At 42.4% G+C, this 19,153-nt stretch overlaps 1 protein-coding gene across 1 annotated transcript; it reads right to left on the bottom strand.

Annotated features, from left to right (window-relative positions):
• Positions 1-514: 514 nt before the first annotated feature.
• hscb (HscB mitochondrial iron-sulfur cluster cochaperone) lies at positions 515-19,143 on the bottom strand. Its single transcript, XM_029678668.2, has 6 exons — positions 18,690-19,143; positions 17,163-17,259; positions 1,872-1,961; positions 1,195-1,339; positions 889-936; positions 515-760 (listed from the first exon to the last, which is right to left on the bottom strand). Exons 1-6 carry the CDS (start codon positions 19,043-19,045, stop codon positions 666-668), a joined length of 831 nt encoding a protein of 276 aa, XP_029534528.1. The 5' UTR covers positions 19,046-19,143; the 3' UTR covers positions 515-665.
• Positions 19,144-19,153: the final 10 nt, after the last annotated feature.

Below are 19,153 nucleotides of genomic sequence, written 5' to 3'. Positions count from 1 at the left end.
GACGCCAGGACAGCGGAGTCAATCACCACCTTCCGGAGACACCTGAAACCCCACCTCTTTCAGGAATACCTAGGATAGGATAAAGTAATCCTTCTCACCCCCCTTAAAAGATTTAGATGCACTATTGTAAAGTGGCTGTTCCACTGGATGTCTTAAGGTGAACACACCAATTTGTAAGTCGCTCTGGATAAGAGCGTCTGCTAAATGACTTAAATGTAAATGTAATGTAAGATATTTAAGCATTGTTTAAAGTGGCATTATTTAAAGTGACTAGTGATGCATTATTTAAAGTGACTAGTGATGCATTTCTTAAAGTGGCCAGTGATTGGGTCTCTATGTAGGCAGCAGCCTCTGAGTTAGTGATGGCTGTTTGGCAGTCTGATGGCCTTGAGATAGAAGCTGTGGGGAGATCGAGGGAGTAAAGGATGTCATGTTTTGATTTGAATCCAACTGGATAATGTAACTGTCTTTTTAACTGACCAACTACACACACAAAAAGGAAAGCAACAAGTAATTAGTAAATACTTGACATTTATTTGTATACCTGAAACTCACATGCGAATACATCTTTAAAACCTTCTACTCAAATGTGGCAATTGTGTTTTTTTGAAAATATCAACAACCTTAAAATGACCCTGGAACCATCAAAAGGAAGTCAACACAGTTTACATTAGCTCTGAAAGCTTTTCCTTCACCTTCTCTTCAATGTTCGCAAAGTATTTCATTTGGGCGAGAAGCGCTTTGGCAGCTTGAAGCTCTCCTGTTGAAAAGAAATAGACGTTGAGTGAAAGTTGAACCATGTCTCACCAGGGCATCAGCAAGCATCTCCGAAGACTGAAGACAGAGGAGGGACAGTAACACTTTGCCCTCTGAGATAGTGCAGCATACCTTTGTGCAGGGATGCATCTATTTGTTCAGTCAAGTCTTTCAACTTCTCTGCAAGTAAAAAGGCAAACTAAAACTTGAATACAATTTGCATTTAGGGGCCATACGGTACAATTTCATCTCCCCGAAAAAATCTCATTACTCTCATTAATCTCATTATTCTCATTACATTACTGGAAAAGTAATTACTGGAAAAATAAGCAAAACACTGATCCGTTTCATTAAACTCACATCCAGCCGATTCAAATCAACATACTCAAAAAAACAAAACAGAAGTAGCCGGAGTAAAATGACTTTTTCATCCCAGACCTTTCATAGAGGCGCCTATCTTGGCCGACTCTTCTTTGCTTCGTGCCTCATCCAGTGCTTGGTTGATCTCCATCAACTCCATAAGGAACAGAGGATCAGCCCCCGCATCAGTCCCCTCCTCTATCCCCATGCCATTCAGCTCCAGCTGAAATAGAAGCACTAACTCACTTTAAAAATACAAAAAATCTGACATTGAAGGGAACACAACATTCCACTAGGTTGTCACATGTAAACATATCACTGACTGTCTGGCATGCTATAAAAACAAACAAGTACAGTAGAACAACTGATGGGGGCTTTGTGCTATTGATTGCTCTTAGGGGTTCTAGGCTAGGTTACTCTCAAACAATGTGACAACTGTGGTTGTTAAAAGGGTTCTTGCTACGTTAATACTATTTAACTGATTGAATTGGTTTGAGAAAAAGGGATTTTAAGAAAAACTGTGCTAACCACCGAAGGTTGGTGGCACCTTAATTGGGGAGGACGGGCTCGTGGCAATAGCGGCAGCAGAATACGTAGAATGCTAACAAATACATGGTTTCCATTCCATCCACTCCATTCTAGCCATTATTATGAGCCGTCCTCCCCTCAGCAGCATCCACTGGTGCTAACATTAATTCAAAGTGTGTCTATATAAATAATAATATAAAAATGTAAAACAAGGACATCAAACTCACCATGTAAAGGCCACGACTCAAAGGCTTGAGCAGGGTCCTGTATGCTTTGTTTACTAGGGCTGACTGGTATTCAGAGTACTCTTGTTCTTGCTGACAAAAGAAATAGACAACTTTAACTTACAAATAAAGATTCGGTACACCAGTACACTGGGCATATAGACTAACTACAGTACAGTGATCAGACTGACATCACATAATGGTAACATACAGTCACATCCAAAATTATCGGCACCCTTTACAAAGATGAACCAAAAAAGACTGTATGAAATAAATTATACAAATACTGAGTTATATTGTTCAGGTCAATGGCATCATGAACTTCATCAAGTGCATGACATTTTAGCCAAAAACCTGGTTGCCTCTGCCAGGAGGCTGGAACCTGGCCGCAAGTGGATCTTCCATCAAAACAATAACCCCAAGCTCACATCAAAATCCACAAAGAAATGGTTTATTGAGCACAAAATCAACATTTTGCAATGGCCAGCTCAGTTTCTGGACTTGAACCCCATTGAAAACCTGTGGTTTGGATTGAAGAGAGCAGTCCATAAGCACAGATGAAGGATATCAAGGATCTGGAAAGATTCTGTATGGAAGAATGTCTAAGGTTTTATTTAGATTTATTATGAACCCCATTAGCAACAGTTAGTCTTACTGGGGTACAACACATGAAGAAAAAATACATTACAGACAAAAGACTTGACATTCATTTCAAACATTAACATGTAGTGTGTCTGTGCATCTACCAGTTCCACACACATGCCAGTACACACAACAATTAGATCACATGGGGGAGAGGAGTTGTGCCGTGAGGTGTTGCTTCATCGGTTTTTTGAAACCAGGTTTGCTGTGAATTTGTTCTGGACCTGGGGGCTGTGAAAAGACCCCTGGTGGCATGTCTGGTGGGGTAAGTGTGTGTGTCAGTGTGTAAGTTGATTATGCAAACAATTTGGAATTTCCAACACATTAATATTTCATATAAAAACAAGAAGTGACGCAGTTTAGTCTTTCCTCAACTCTTAACCAAGAGAGACTGGCATGCAAAGTATCTGATTACAGTCGGGCTGCTCTGTTCTGGGCCAGCAGCACCTTAACTAGGTCTTTCTTCAAGATGAGATCAAACTAGAGTCTGCACAACTTGCTTTGTGGAGTGTGGTGTCAAAAAAGCAGAGCATCTCTTGATTAGACAGACATCCCAATCTTTACAACCATTGAATCTATATGTTTTGAACAATACAGTTTACAGTAACACCAACTGACTTAGTCTCCTCAACTTGTTCAACAGCCACACCATTCATTACCAGATTCAGCTGAGGTCTAAAACTTAGGAAATGATTTGTACCAAATGCAATGCTCTTAGTTTTAGAAATGTTCAGGACCAGTTTATTACTGGCCACCCATTCAAAAACAGACTGCAACTCTATGATCCCTCCCAGTGTGTTCTCCAATCATATAAAACATTTCAGAAAAAGGGTCAGTGCCGTTATCCTCGTAAGCAGAGGGTGCCGGAGTATTGAAGACAGGGGTGCCAATAATTCTGACCTCTATCTAATTTATTACTTGTTAAACAAAACTTTTTCTCTGAGCAATAATATTAGTATTAAAGAATCTAATTGTCAAAACAATGTTTGCATACAATATAGCTGAGTGTTTGTATTAGTTATTTTACAGTATTTTTTTGCTCATCTTAAATAAAGGGTACCAGTCATTTGGGATGTGACTGTATATAGAGAATATTGGACGTCAGACACACAAAAATAAACACAAACACATTTAACACATATTTCCTCAAACTGTCAAACTGTCACAAATGTGGGAAAGATCATGTCACCATGGGAATTACATTACAAGTTATTTCACACATTGCCACCTCTCCGACTCAGAGGGATTGGGTTGAATGTGGAAGACACATTTCGGTTGAATGCTTTAAATTGTGCAACTGACTAGGTATTCCCCTTTCCTCTATATCCATTTATCTTTAAAAGCCAAACCCTGGGTGATAATTAGATTCTTCGACAGATCTTGACACTTTACAGTGGGAAGCGGGTTGGAATGTGTCTGGATCCACCAGGGAACAGGTATAAGTGAGATGTGGTGGATGGGTGTAACGGTGGATACAAGCTTAGGGTGCATCCCAAATGGCACCCTATTCCATCCAATAAAAAGTAGTGCACTACAAAGTGAATAGGGTGCCATGTGGGATGCAGTTTTGGAGATGGCTGACAGGCAGAGAGCATTTGCAGCTGTCAGGTCCTTCAAACCCAGGCAGGATCAATAGCCTCCAGTGGTGGCCAGAGGGGCTGTCATGTCAACAGTATGCCCTTTGTCTTTACCTGGATGCCTCAAATGCAACAGGAGCATCCTGGAAACCTTGTAATTGTAAGTAATGAGTTTTACCCCCTGTAGGACTGAGTCAAATTAGGGGAATGTAGCCAGGGGTGCTGATTTAATAATACAGTCGGAAAGTTGTGTAATGATTTGGTTGTGGTAGAGGAATCCTTGGCAGCATGTTTTGCGTTCAGTCCCATTGTGCAACAGTATAAGGTCAGCTAATTAGGTGATAACAGTCTAGTCCCATTGAAGTATAGTGGGTCATTTAAATTATATCATTTTCCCAGCCGATGTAGATTATAACTGTCTAGTCCCATTGAAGAATGGTGTGTTATTTAAATTACATAATTATCCCAGCCTATCCAGATTATATCATTATCCCATGATATTACAGGGTCTAAAATGGTTAAGTGTGAAATGCAAGCACCCATTCCTAGTACTGTCCATTCCTAGAGTACTGTCAATTCCTAGTACTGTCCATTCCTAGAGTACTGTCAATTCCTAGTCCTGAGAGGCCTAGTATTGCCCCTTCCTAGTCCTGAGAGGTCTAGTATAGTCGAATCCAAGTATTGTCAAGGCCTAGTATTGTCCAGGCCTAGTATTGTCCAGGCCTAGTATTGTCCAGGGATAGTATTGTCCATTCCAAGTACTGCTCAGGCCTAGTATTGTCCATTCCTAGTACTGTCCAGGCCTAGTACTGTCCATGCCTAGTATTGTCCATTCATAGTACTGTACAGGCCTAGTATTGTCCATTCCGAGTCCTGTCCAGGCCTCGTCCTGTCCAGGTCTAGCATTGTCCAATTCCCAGTACTGTAGAGGCCTAGCATTGTCCATTCCTAGTATTGGCCATTCATATTCCGGTCACAACTTGCAGGCTTGTTTTCGAGTTGCTGTGCGTTTTGTTGCCAACCTATTTTGCTACCTGACAACTTTACGGTTTTCACTTTTTAATTAACGTTCATATATTTATTTATTTTTTCCTCAACTTTTTCACTCCGGACGCTTTATCTGGACACGATTCGTCAGGACCTCCAACAGCCGAAGCTAAGTAGTAACATTAACATGATGCCTTCTAATTGCAGCCGCTGTACTCGCCTTACGGCGAGGATAGCTGTACTGCAAGCCCAGCTTCAGACGCAATCGTTAGGCAAGGGTAATTTTAGTGTAGGAAAGGATGAAACAGCGTCTGTGCCACCAGTAAGTACAGATAGTAGTATAAATCCCCTGGCACAGTCCCCGCAGCCGGACAACTTTCTCACGGTTTCTGGAAGGAAATGCTGTAGGAACGCTCAACCTGTGTCGCTCATTCAGCCGACAGAAACTTTCAACCGGTTTTCCCCATTAAGCAGCGGGTCGGAGTCAGAGGCCGATTCTTCTCTGGTCTCTACTCCTCCCGTTACGGGGTCTGAGACGCCGAAGCTTCCCACCATTAGCTCTGACAAATTGAAAACTCTAGTCATTGGCGACTCCATTACCCGCAGTATTAGACTTAAAGCGAATCATCCAGCGATCATACACTGTTTAACCGGGGGCAGGGCTACCGACGTTAAAGCTAATCTGAAGATGGTGCTGGCTAAAGCTAAAACTGGCGAGTGTAGAGAGTATAGAGATATTGTTATCCACGTCGGCACCAACGATGTTAGGATGAAACAGTCAGAGATCACCAAGCGCAACATAGCTTCTGCATGCATATCAGCTAGAAAGATGTCGGCATCGAGTAATTGTCTCTGGCCCCCTCCCAGTTAGGGGGAGTGATGAGCTCTACAGCAGAGTCTCACAACTCAATCGCTGGTTGAAAACTGTTTTCTGCCCCTCCCAAAAGATAGAATTTGTAGATAATTGGCCCTCTTTCTGGGACTCACCCACAAACAGGACCAAGCCTGACCTGCTGAGGAGTGACGGACTCCATCCTAGCTGGAGGGGTGCTCTCATCTTATCTACCAACATAGACAGGGCTCTAACTCCTCTAGCTCCACAATTAAATAGGGTGCAGGCCAGGCAGCAGGCTGTTAGCCAGCCTGCCAGCATAGTGGAGTCTGCCACTAGCATAGTCAGTGTAGTCAGCTCAGCTATCACCATTGAGACCGTGTCTGTGCCTCGACCTAGGTTGGGCAAAACTAAACATGGCAGTGTTCGCCTTAGCAATCTCACTAGGATAAAGACCACCTCCATTCCTGTCATTACTGAAAGAGATCATGATACCTCACATCTCAAAATAGGGCTACTTAATGTTAGATCCCTTACTTCAAAGGCAATTATAGTCAATGAACTAATCACTGATCATAATCTTGATGTCATTGGCCTGACTGAAACATGGCTTAAGCCTGATGAATTTACTGTGTTAAATGAGGCCTCACCTCCTGGCTACACTAGTGACCATATCCCCCGTGCATCCCGCAAAGGCGGAGGTGTTGCTAACATTTACGATAGCAAATTTCAATTTACAAAAAAACAAAAACATTTTCGTCTTTTGAGCTTCTAGTCATGAAATCTATGCAGCCTACTCAATCACTTTTTATAGCTACTGTTTACAGGCCTCCTGGGCCATATACAGCGTTTCTCACTGAGTTCCCTGAATTCCTATCGGACCTTGTAGTCATAGGAGATAATATTCTAATCTTTGGTGACTTTAATATTCACATGGAAAAGTCCACAGACCCATTCCAAAAGGCTTTCGGAGCCATCATCGACTCAGTGGGTTTTGTCCAACATGTCTCTGGACCCACTCACTGTCACAGTCATACGCTGGACCTAGTTTTGTCCCATGGAATAAATGTTGTGGATCTTAATGTTTTTCCTCATAATCCTGGACTATCGGACCACCATTTTATTACGTTTGCAATTGCAACAAATAATCTGCTCAGACCCCAACCAAGGAACATCAAAAGTCGTGCTATAAATTCACAGACAACACAAAGATTCCTTGATGCCCTTCCAGACTCCCTCTGCCTACCCAAGGACGCCAGAGGACAAAAATCCGTTAACCACCTAACTGAGGATCTCAATTTAACCTTGCGCAATACCCTAGATGCAGTTGCACCCCTAAAAACTAAAAAAATTTCTCATAAGAAACTAGCTTCCTGGTACACAGAAAATACCCGAGCTCTGAAGCAAGCTTCCAGAAAATTGGAACGGAAATGGCGCCACACCAAACTGAAAGTCTTCCGACTAGCTTGGAAGGACGGTACCGTGCAGTACCGAAGAGCCCTTACTGCTGCTCGATCATCCTATTTTTCTAACTTAATTGAGGAAAATAAGAACAATCCGAAATTCCTTTTTGATACTGTCGCAAAGCTAACTAAAAAGCAGCATTCCCCAAGAGAGGATGACTTTCACTTTAGCAGTGATAAATTCATGAACTTCTTTGAGGAAAAGATTATGATTATTAGAAAGCAAATTACGGACTCTTCTTTAAACCTGCGTATTCCTCCAAACCTCAGTTGTCCTGAGTCTGCACAACTCTGCCAGGACCTAGGATCAAGAGAGACGCTCAAGTCTTTTAGTACTATATCTCTTGACACAATGATGAAAATAATCATGGCCTCTAAACCTTCAAGCTGCATACTGGACCCTATTTCAACTAAACTACTGAAAGAGCTGCTTCCTGTGCTTGGCCCTCCTATGTTGAACATAATAAACGGCTCTCTATCCACTGGATGTGTACCAAACTCACTAAAAGTGGCAGTAATAAAGCCTCTCTTGAAAAAGCCAAACCTTGACCCAGAAAATATAAAAAACTATCGGCCTATATCGAATCTTCCATTCCTCTCAAAAATTTTAGAGAAGGCTGTTGCGCAGCAACTCACTGCCTTCCTGAAGACAAACAATGTATACGAAATGCTTCAGTCTGTTTTTAGACCCCATCATAGCACTGAGACGGCACTTGTGAAGGTGGTAAATGGCATTTTAATGGCATCGGACCGAGGCTCTGCATCTGTCCTCGTGCTCCTAGACCTTAGTGCTGCTTTTGATACCATCGATCACCACATTCTTTTGGAGAGATTGGAAACCCAAATTGGTCTACACGGACATGTTCTGGCCTGGTTTAGATCTTATCTGTCGGAAAGATATCAGTTTGTCTCTGTGAATGGTTTGTCCTCTGACAAATCAACTGTAAATTTCGGTGTTCCTCAAGGTTCCGTTTTAGGACCACTATTGTTTTCACTATATATTTTACCTCTTGGGGATGTTATTCGAAAACATAATGTAAACTTTCACTGCTATGCGGATGACACACAGCTGTACATTTCAATGAAACATGGTGAAGCCCCAAAATTGCCCTCGCTAGAAGCATGTGTTTCAGACATAAGGATGTGGATGGCTGCAAACTTTCTACTATTAAACTCGGACAAAACAGAGATGCTTGTTCTAGGTCCCAAGAAACAAAGAGATCTTCTATTGAATCTGACAATTAATCTTAATGGTTGTACAGTCGTCTCAAATAAAACTGTGAAGGACCTCGGCGTTACTCTGGACCCTGATCTCTCTTTTGAAGAACATATCAAGACCATTTCGAGGACAGCTTTTTCCATCTACGTAACATTGCAAAAATCAGAAACTTTCTGTCCAAAAATGATGCAGAAAAATTAATCCATGCTTTTGTCACTTCTAGGTTAGACTACTGCAATGCTCTACTTTCCGGCTACCCGGATAAAGCACTAAATAAACTTCAGTTAGTGCTAAATACGGCTGCTAGAATCCTGACTAGAACCAAAAAATTTGATCATATTACTCCAGTGCTAGCCTCTCTACACTGGCTTCCTGTCAAAGCAAGGGCTGATTTCAAGGTTTTACTGCTAACCTACAAAGCATTACATGGGCTTGCTCCTACCTATCTCTCTGATTTGGTCCTGCCTTACATACCTACACGTACGCTACGGTCACAAGACGCAGGCCTCCTAATTGTCCCTAGAATTTCTAAGCAAACAGCTGGAGGCAGGGCTTTCTCCTATAGAGCTCCATTTTTATGGAACGGTCTGCCTACCCATGTCAGAGACGCAAACTCGGTCTCAACATTTAAGTCTTTACTGAAGACTCATCTCTTCAGTGGGTCATATGATTGAGTGTAGTCTGGCCCAGGAGTGGGAAGGTGAACGGCAAGGCTCTGGAGCAACGAACCGCCCTTGCTGTCTCTGCCTGGCCGGTTCCCCTCTTTCCACTGGGATTCTCTGCCTCTAACCCTGTTACAGGGGCTGAGTCACTGGCTTACTGGGGCTCTCTCATGCCGTCCCTGCGGGGGGTGCGTCACCTGAGTGGGTTGATTCACTGTTGTGGTCATCCTGTCTGGGTTGGCGCCCCCCCTTGGGTTGTGCCGTGGCGGAGATCTTTGTGGGCTATACTCAGCCTTGTCTCAGGATGGTAAGTTGGTGGTTGAAGATATCCCTCTAGTGGTGTGGGGGCTGTGCTTTGGCAAAGTCGGTGGGGTTATATCCTTCCTGTTTGGCCCTGTCCGGGGGTGTCCTCGGATGGGGCCACAGTGTCTCCTGACCCCTCCTGTCTCAGCCTCCAGTATTTATGCTGCAGTAGTTTATGTGTCGGGGGGCTAGGGTCAGTTTGTTATATCTGGAGTACTTCTCCTGTCCTATTCGGTGTCCTGTGTGAATCTAAGTGTGCGTTCTCTAATTCTCTCCCCTTCTCTCTTTCTTTCTCTCTCTCGGAGGACCTGAGCCCTAGGACCATGCCCCAGGACTACCTGACATGATGACTCCTTGCTGTCCCCAGTCCACCTGGCCATGCTGCTGCTCCAGTTTCAACTGGCCTGGGCCCTAGGACCATGTCCCAGGACTACCTGACATGATGACTCCTTGCTGTCCCCAGTCAACCTGGCCATGCTGCTGCTCCAGTTTCAACTGTTCTGCCTTACTATTATTCGACCATGCTGGTCATTTATGAACATTTGAACATCTTGGCCATGTTCTGTTATAATCTCTACCCGGCACAGCCAGAAGAGGACTGGCCACCCCACATAGCCTGGTTCCTCTCTAGGTTTCTTCCTAGGTTTTGGCCTTTCTAGGGAGTTTTTCCTAGCCACCGTGCTTCTACACCTGCATTGCTTGCTGTTTGGGGTTTTAGGCTGGGTTTCTGTACAGCACTTTGAGATATCAGCTGATGTACGAAGGGCTATATAAATACATTTGATTTGTACAGGCCTAGTATTGTCCATTCCTAGTCCTGTCCAGGCCTAGTATTGTCCATTCCTAGTCCTGTCCAGGCCTAGTACTGTCCATTCCAAGTACTGTACAGGCCTAGTATTGTCCATTCCAAGTACTGTACAGGCCTAGTATTGTCCATTCCTAGAACTGTACAGGCCTAGTATTGTCAATTCCAAGTACTGTCCATTCCTAGTACTGTACAGGCCTGGTATTGTCGATTCCAAGTACTGTACAGGTCTAGCATTGTCCAATTCCTAGTACTGTACAGGCCTGGTATTGTCCATTCCAAGTACTGTACAGGTCTAGCATTGTCCAATTCCTAGTACTGTACAGGCCTGGTATTGTCCATTCCAAGTACTGTACAGGTCTAGCATTGTCCAATTCCTAGTACTGCCCAGGCCTAGTATTGTCCAGGCCTAGTATTGTCCATTCCTAGTACTGTCCAGGCCTAGTATTGTCCATTCCTAGTACTGTCCAGGCCTAGAATTGTCCATTCCTAGTACTATACAGGCCTAGTATTGTCCAGGCCTAGTATTGTCCAGGCCTAGTATTGTCTGGATAAGAGCGTCTGCTAAATGACTTAAATGTAATGTAATGTAATGTCCAGGCCTAGTACTGTACAGGTCTAGTACTATCCATTTCCGATACTGTAAAGGCCTGGTATTGTCCATTCCCAGTATTGTACATGCCTATTATTGTCAAGTCTGAGTACTGAACAGGCCTAGTATTGATCATTCCTAGTACTGTACAGGCCTAGTATTGTCAATTCCAAGTACTGTCCATTCCTAGTACTGCACAGGCCTAGTATTGATCATTCCTAGTACTGTACAGGCCTAGTATTGTCAATTCCTAGTACTGTACAGGCCTAGTATTGATCATTCCTAGTACTGTACAGGCCTGGTATTGTCCATTCCTAGTACTGTACAAGCCTGGTATTGTCCATGCCTAGTATTGTCCATTCCTAGTACTGTACAGGCCTAGTATTGTCAATTCCAAGTACTGTCCATTCCTAGTACTGCACAGGCCTAGTATTGATCATTCCTAGTACTGTACAGGCCTAGTATTGTCCATTCCTAGTACTGTACAGGCCTAGTATTGATCATTCCTAGTACTGTACAAGTCCGGGATTGTCCATTCCCTAGTACTGTACAGGCCTGGGATTGTCCATTCCTAGTACTGTACAGGCCTGGGATTGTCCATTCCTAGTATTGTCCAGGCCTAGTATTGTCCATTCCTAGAACTGTACAGGCCTAGTATTGTCAATTCCAAGTACTGTCCATTCCTAGTACTGTACAGGCCTAGTATTGTCCATTCCTAGTATTGTCCATTCCTAGTACTGTACAGGCCTGGGATTGTCCATTCCGAGTACTGTACAGGTCTGGGATTGTCCATTCCTAGTACTATACAGGCCTGGTATTGTCCATTCCTAGTACTGTACAGGCCTGGGATTGTCCATTCCTAGTAATGTACAGGCCTGGGATTGTCCATTCCTAGTACTGTACAGGCCTGGGATTGTCCATTCCTAGTACTGTACAGGCCTGGTATTGTCCAATCCTAGTATTGTCCAGGCCTGGTATTGTCCATACCTAGTATTGTCCATTCTTCGTACTGTACAGGCTTAGTATTGTCCATTCCTAGTACTGTACAGGCCTAGATTTGTCCAGTCCTAGTACTGTACAGGCCTGATTTCGTCCAATTCCTAGTATTGTCCATTCCTAGTACTGTACAGGCCTAGTTTAGTCCATTCCTAGTACGGTACAGGTCTGGTATTGTCCATTCCTAGTACTGTACAGGCCTGGTATTGTCCATTCCAAGTACTGTATAGGCCTAGTATTGTCCATTTCTAGTACTGTACAGGCCTGGTATTTCCCATTCCTAGTACTGTACAGGCCTGGTATTGCCCATTCCTATTATTGTCCATTCCTAGTACTGTACAGTCCTAGTATTGTCCAGTCCTGGTACTGTAGAGGCCTAGCATTGTCCATTCCTGGTACTGTAGAGGCCTAGCATTGTCCATTCCTAGTATTGGCCATTCCTAGTACTGTACAGGCCTGGGATTGTCCATTCCTAGTACTGTACAGGCCTGGGATTGTCCATTCCTAGTACTGTACAGGCCTGGTATTGCCCATTCCTAGTACTGTTCATTCCTAATACTGTACAGGCCTAGTATTGTCCATTCCTAGTACTGTCCATTCTTAGTCCTGTACAGGCCTATTGTCCATTCCTAGTACTGTACAGTCCTAGTATTGTCCATTCCTAGTCCTGTCCAGGCCTAGCATTGTCCATTCCTAGTACTGTACGGGCCTAGTATTGTCCATTCCTAGTACTGTACAGGCCTGGTATTGTCCATTCCTAGTACTGTACGGGCCTAGTATTGTCCATTCTTAGTCCTGTACAGGCCTATTATTGTCCATTCCTAGTACTGTACAGTCCTAGTATTGTCCATTCCTAGTCCTGTCCAGGCCTAGCATTGTCCATTCCTAGTCCTGTCCAGGCCTAGTACTGTCCATTCTTAGTCCTGTACAGGCCTATTATTGTCCATTCCTAGTACTGTACAGGCCTGGTATTGTCCATTCCTAGTCCTGTCCAGGCCTAGCATTGTCCATTCCTAGTACTGTACAGTCCTAGTATTGTCCATTCCTAGTCCTGTCCAGGCCTAGCATTGTCCATTCCTAGTACTGTACGGGCCTAGTATTGTCCATTCCTAGTACTGTACAGGCCTGGTATTGTCCATTCCAAGTACTGTACAGGCCTAGTATTGTCCATTCCTCGAACTGTACAGGCCTAGTATTGTCAATTCCAAGTACTGTCCATTCCTAGTACTGTACAGGCCTAGTATTATCCATCCCTAGTACTGTACAGGCCTGGTATTGTCCATTCCGAGTCCTGTCCAGGCCTCGTCCTGTCCAGGTCTAGCATTGTTCAATTCCCAGTACTGTTGAGGCCTAGCATTGTCCATTCCTAGCATTGTCCATTCCTAGTACTGCCCAGGCCTAGTATTGTCCAGGCCTAGTATTGTCCATTCCTAGTACTGTCCAGGCCTAGTATTGTCCATTCCTAGTACTGTCCAGGCCTAGTATAGTCCAATCCTAGTATTGTCCAAACCTAGCATTGTCCAGGCCTAGTATTGTCCAGGCCTAGTATTGTCCAGGCCTAGTACTGTACAGGTCGAGTACTATCCATTTCCAATACTGTACAGGCCTGGTATTGTCCATTATGAGTATTGTAAAGGCCTGGTATTGTCCATTCCCTGTATTGTACATGCCTATTATTGTCAAGTCTGAGTACTGAACAGGCCTAGTATTGATCATTCCTAGTACTGTACAGGCCTAGTATTGATCATTCCTAGTACTGTACAGGCCTAGTATTGTCCATTCCTAGTACTGTACAGGCCTAGTATTGATCATTCCTAGTACTGTCCATTCCTAGTACTATACAGGCCTGGTATTGTCCATGCCTAGTATTGTCCATTCCTAGTACTGTACAGGCCTAGTATTGTCCATTCCTAGTACTGTACAGGCCTAGTATTGATCATTCCTAGTACTGTCCATTCCTAGTACTATACAGGCCTGGTATTGTCCATGCCTAGTATTGTCCATTCCTAGTACTGTACAAGTCCGGGATTGTCCATTCCCTAGTATTGTCCAGGCCTAGTATTGTCCGTGCCCAGTATTGTCCATTCCCTAGTACTGTACAGGCCTGGGATTGTCCATTCCTAGTACTGTACAAGTCCGGGATTGTCCATTCCCTAGTATTGTCCAGGCCTAGTATTGTCCAGGCCTAGTATTGTCCATTCCTAGAACTGTACAGGCCTAGTATTGTCAATTTCAAGTACTGTCCATTCCTAGTACTGTACAGGCCTGGTATTGTCCATTCCCAGTATTGTACATGCCTATTATTGTCAAGTCTGAGTACTGAACAGGCCTAGTGTTGATCATTCCTAGTACTGTACAGGCCTAGTATTGTCCATTCCTAGTACTGTACAGGCCTAGTATTGATCATTCCTAGTACTGTACAGGCCTGCTATTGTCCATTCCTAGTACTGTACAGGCCTGGTATTGTCCGTGCCTAGTATTGTCCATTCCTAGTACTGTACAGGCCTGGTATTGTCCATTCCTAGTACTGTACAGGCCTGGGATTGTCCATTCCTAGTACTGTACAAGTCCGGGATTGTCCATTCCCTAGTACTGTACAGGCCTGGGATTGTCCATTCCTAGTACTGTACAGGCCTGGGATTGTCCGTGCCTAGTATTGTCCATTCCTAGTACTGTACAGGCCTGGTATTGTCCGTGCCCAGTATTGTCCATTCCCTAGTACTGTACAGGCCTGGGATTGTCCATTCCTAGTACTGTACAGGCCTGGGATTGTCCATTCCGAGTACTGTACAGGTCTGGGATTGTCCATTCCTAGTACTATACAGGCCTGGTATTGTTCATTCCTAGTACTGTACAGGCCTGAGATTGTCCATTCCTAGTACTGTACAGGCCTGGTATTGCCCATTCCTAGTAATGTACAGGCCTGGTAGGCCTATTAACCAATTTTCAAAACCTCTATTCAAACATGAGCCTTCCTAGCGTAAACCTAGCCCTAGCACTGGATTACTTTTTCAAAACGTCTATTCAAACATGAGCCTTCATGAAAGTCCTAGCGTAAACCTAGCCCTAGCACTGGATTACTTTTTCAAAACCTCTATTCAAACATGAGCCTTCATGAAAGTCCTAGCGTAAACCTAGCCCTAGCACTGGATTACTTTTTCAAAACCCTGACCCCCCGCCTTTTCTCTTATCCCAGCCTTAGCCTTTTGCAAAACTAGGGCACAGTTATTTGATTAGCCTACTTCTGGGATTATTCAAAACATGACATAGGCCTATTTGAATAAAATGCTAAAGTGTAATTCAATTATGTATGTGACATTTTTGACATACAAGGATGGACCATGACATTTTTATCAAACAACAGTTTTAGAACAGTTATGACTATTAAAAACGTTTTTTTTTTTTTTTAAATGTAATTTTTCACAGGTGCACCTTGTTATTGTCGGTCAATCAAAGCTGCACTCCGGTCCGAGGCACCATCTGTACCATGTGTAGCCCCTTGATCAACATCCATTATACTACACATAAGAGTCATCAGACGAAGGCGACTTCTGTACGGGGGAGTTTGTAAAGGGACCCAATGCTCGGTCTTAACATCTGCGTCACCAAACATCTGTGTGAACGGAAGACGGACACCACAAATGTATTTTACATTTGTGAAATTAATTTGGATGTGATATGAAAGTAAAAGGATTTATTGTTCAAGAAACGTACCGCAAGAATCGATTCACGTTTAGATGGAGTATTTGGCTGTTTTGGCTTCCAGAGCCAATGCGCCTTTAAACAGAACATGTAAGGTTTTTGGACTATAAGGAGTAGTTAGGCTCCTTTAGTCCATTATTGGGCTACTCCATGTGTAGCAAGTGAAGTTGGAGATTTCTAATCAATGCAAAATGGAATTACAATTATGGAATAAAGTTGGCTAAATGTTTTATTATTATTTTTTTTTTTCACCTTTATTTAACCAGGTAGGCTAGTTGAGAACACCTTTATTTAACCAGGTAGGCTAGTTGAGAACACCTTTATTTAACCAGGTAGGCAAGTTGAGAACAAGTTCTCATTTACAAGTGCGACCTGGCCAAGATAAAGCAAAGCAGTTCGACACATACAACGACACAGAGTTACACATGGAGTAAAACAAACAGAGTCAATAATACAGTAGAAACAAGTCTATATACGATGTGAGCAAATGAGGTGAGAAGGGAGGTAAAGGCAAAAGAAAGGCCATGGTGGCAAAGTAAATACAATATAGCAAGTAAAACACTGGAATGGTAGATTTGCAGTGGAAGAATGTGCAAAGTAGAGATAGAAATAACGGGGTGCAAAGGAGCAAAATAAATAAATAAAATAAATACAGTAGGGAAAGAGGTAGTTGTTTGGGCTAAATTATATGTGGGCTATGTACAGGTGAAGTAATCTGTGAGCTGCTCTGACAGCTGGTGCTTAAAGCTAGTGAGGGAGATAAGTGTTTCCAGTTTCAGAGATTATTGTAGTTTGTTCCAGTCATTGGCAGCAGAGAACTGGAAGGAGAGGTGGCCAAAGAAAGAATTGGTTTTGGGGGTAACCAGAGAGATATACCTGCTGGAGCGCGTGCTAAATGAGAAGTGATAGGCTACCATGATCAAGCAATAGGTAGGCTGTTGTTTAATATGAATAGAGCTGTTGTGGCATTAGAACCGGGAGCACAGCAAAACAGTCTCAATTAGCCTTACTAAATAGCAAACTTAACTGGCTAGTGTAGCTTCTTTACATCGATTTGATGGTCATCACAAGTTACCACAGTCACAAAGTCATAAACCTAGGCTATTTCAAATATGTATCTGCATAAACGTGAATTCGAACTTAACCTTAGCAAATAACATTAACCACACTGTTAATTTAAGGTTAGGCATAAAGTTAAGACCCAAAAGCTCATTTTTGTTTTCATGAATTTTTACGATATAGCCAATTTTAACTTTGTGGCTGAGGTAACTATTAATGATAACCCGATTATTTGACAAGCAGAGAGCACACCGCCTCACCTGATTCGCGCGAGCAAGTCCTCGTTATAGTTTTTAAACTTTAAAAACACATGCATTTCAAATACCCAGATATCGCCCCCAAAATTGTATATCATTCTAATAGCGAAATTATTAAAAATGCCCATCCCTACTCAAAACCCAAGTGTTCCAGCCTTATTGCTGTCAACTGACAAGCCCTGAGCCCTCCATCCATACCGCAGTTTTCTGGCTGAAGTTGTCAGGGTGAAGAGACCGCTGGAGCTTCAAGTATGTTTTCTGCAGCCTCTGGGTATCCAGTGCAAAGGTCTGGTCACTAAAAATAAGCAATAACAGAGGTTAAGCATCCATTGCACTGTAGGGTACTTTAGGGTGAATCTGTCCTATTAAAGGTCTTGTTTTTTAACTGATTGTGATTCCTGCCCATGCATTTATTCCACATTTTGTTGTGTTACAGCCTGAATTCAAAATAGATGAAATACATATTTTGTTTTCTCAACCTTCTACACACAATACTCCATAATGAAAAAGTGCAAACATGTTTTTAGAAATGTTTGGAAATGTATTGAAAATGAAATACAGAAATATCTCATTTACATAAGTATTCACACTCACTGTCCTTTACACTTGTGTGTATTCGGTAGTTGTTGTGAAATTGTTAGATTCCTTGTTAGATATTACTGCACGATTGGAACGTGAAGCACAAGCATTTCGCTGCACTCACATTAACATCTACTAACCATGTGTATCTGACCAATAAAAGTGGACTTGATTGTATTGCACACAGAGTGAGTACATGCAATTATTATGTGACTTGTTAAGCACATTTTTACTCCTGAACTTATTTAGGCCTGCATTAACAAAGGGGATGAATAATTATTGACTCAAGACATTTAATATTTTCATGTTTAACAGTGGTGGAGAAAGTACTCAATTGTCAAGATATCTTTTCTAGAAAATGACTCAAGTAAAAGTCACTCAGTAAAATACTACTTGAGTAAAAGTTTGGTTTTAAATATACATAAGTATCAAAAGTAAATGCAATTGCTAAAATATAGTTAAGTATTAAAAGTATAATTAATTTAAAATTCATTATATTAAGCAAACCAGATGGCACAATTTTCTGGTTTTTAATTTATGGATAGTCAGGGGCACACTCCAACACTCAGACTCCATTTACAAATAAAGCATTTGTGTTTAGTGAGTCTGCCAGATCAGGAGGCAGTAGAGATGACCAGGGATGTTCTCTTGATAAGTATGTCCTTTTGAGAATACTTTTGGGTGTCCGGGAAAATGTATGGAGTAAAAAGTACATTATATATATATATATATATATATATTTAGGAATGTAGTGAAGTAAAAGTTGTCAAAAATATTAATCGTAAAGTAAACTACAGAAAGTTTTTTTGTAAAGTAGGACTTTAAAGTATTTTCACTTAACACCACTGACTTTTTCATTCATTTTTAAAGTGTTCTAAAACCATTATTCCACTTTGAAACTAGGGGGTATTGTGTGTAGGCCAGTGACACACAATCTCAATTTAATACATTTTAAACTCAGGCTGTAACACAAACAAAATGGAAAAAGTTAAGGGGTGTGAATACTTTCTGGAGGCACCGTTTGTGATGAGTGCAAACAAAATAGTGAATACAAACTAAATGAATAATAATAATGATAATAATAGGGAGCTTAGTGAGTGTGTAAACATAATGTAACATTTCAATTGAAAACGTCATATCACTCACCACTCCATAATCAGGAAATAGGACGCCCTCTCATCTGGAGGCTGGACAAAGTTACACGATAAACAGAAGAAGGCCGGAGTTTGTTCGATAGACTGGCTACAGTTCCAACAGTGTAGCTTCCCAGAGGCTGTGCAGAAAGTCGTTTGCAGTGAACTGACATGTTTTACTATACTTTCGTTAAGTAATCTGAAGCCCGTGTGCCTCCTTGTGCCCTTACTGCTGAAGGTGATAGAGTTGTTGCATAGCGTTGCACGAGACGAAGCCTTTGATAACCATTGCCTGATAGCTAATAACTTTGGTGAATGCTGAAGAGCCTGAGATATGCAAATAACGCCTAAATTATTCAGTGACAGCATTGTTGACAGGTGAAAGCATAGGTTAGTTGTCTAAATGTTTATAATGGAGCACTTCCTGGAGAATGATGTTTCTTCTTTTACTGTATGATAAGCGACAAAAAAAGCGCA

Source organism: Oncorhynchus nerka, linkage group LG13 (assembly GCF_034236695.1).
Source record: "Oncorhynchus nerka isolate Pitt River linkage group LG13, Oner_Uvic_2.0, whole genome shotgun sequence".
Lineage (NCBI taxonomy): Eukaryota > Metazoa > Chordata > Actinopteri > Salmoniformes > Salmonidae > Oncorhynchus > Oncorhynchus nerka.
This window is presented reverse-complemented; position numbering and strand designations above follow the sequence as displayed.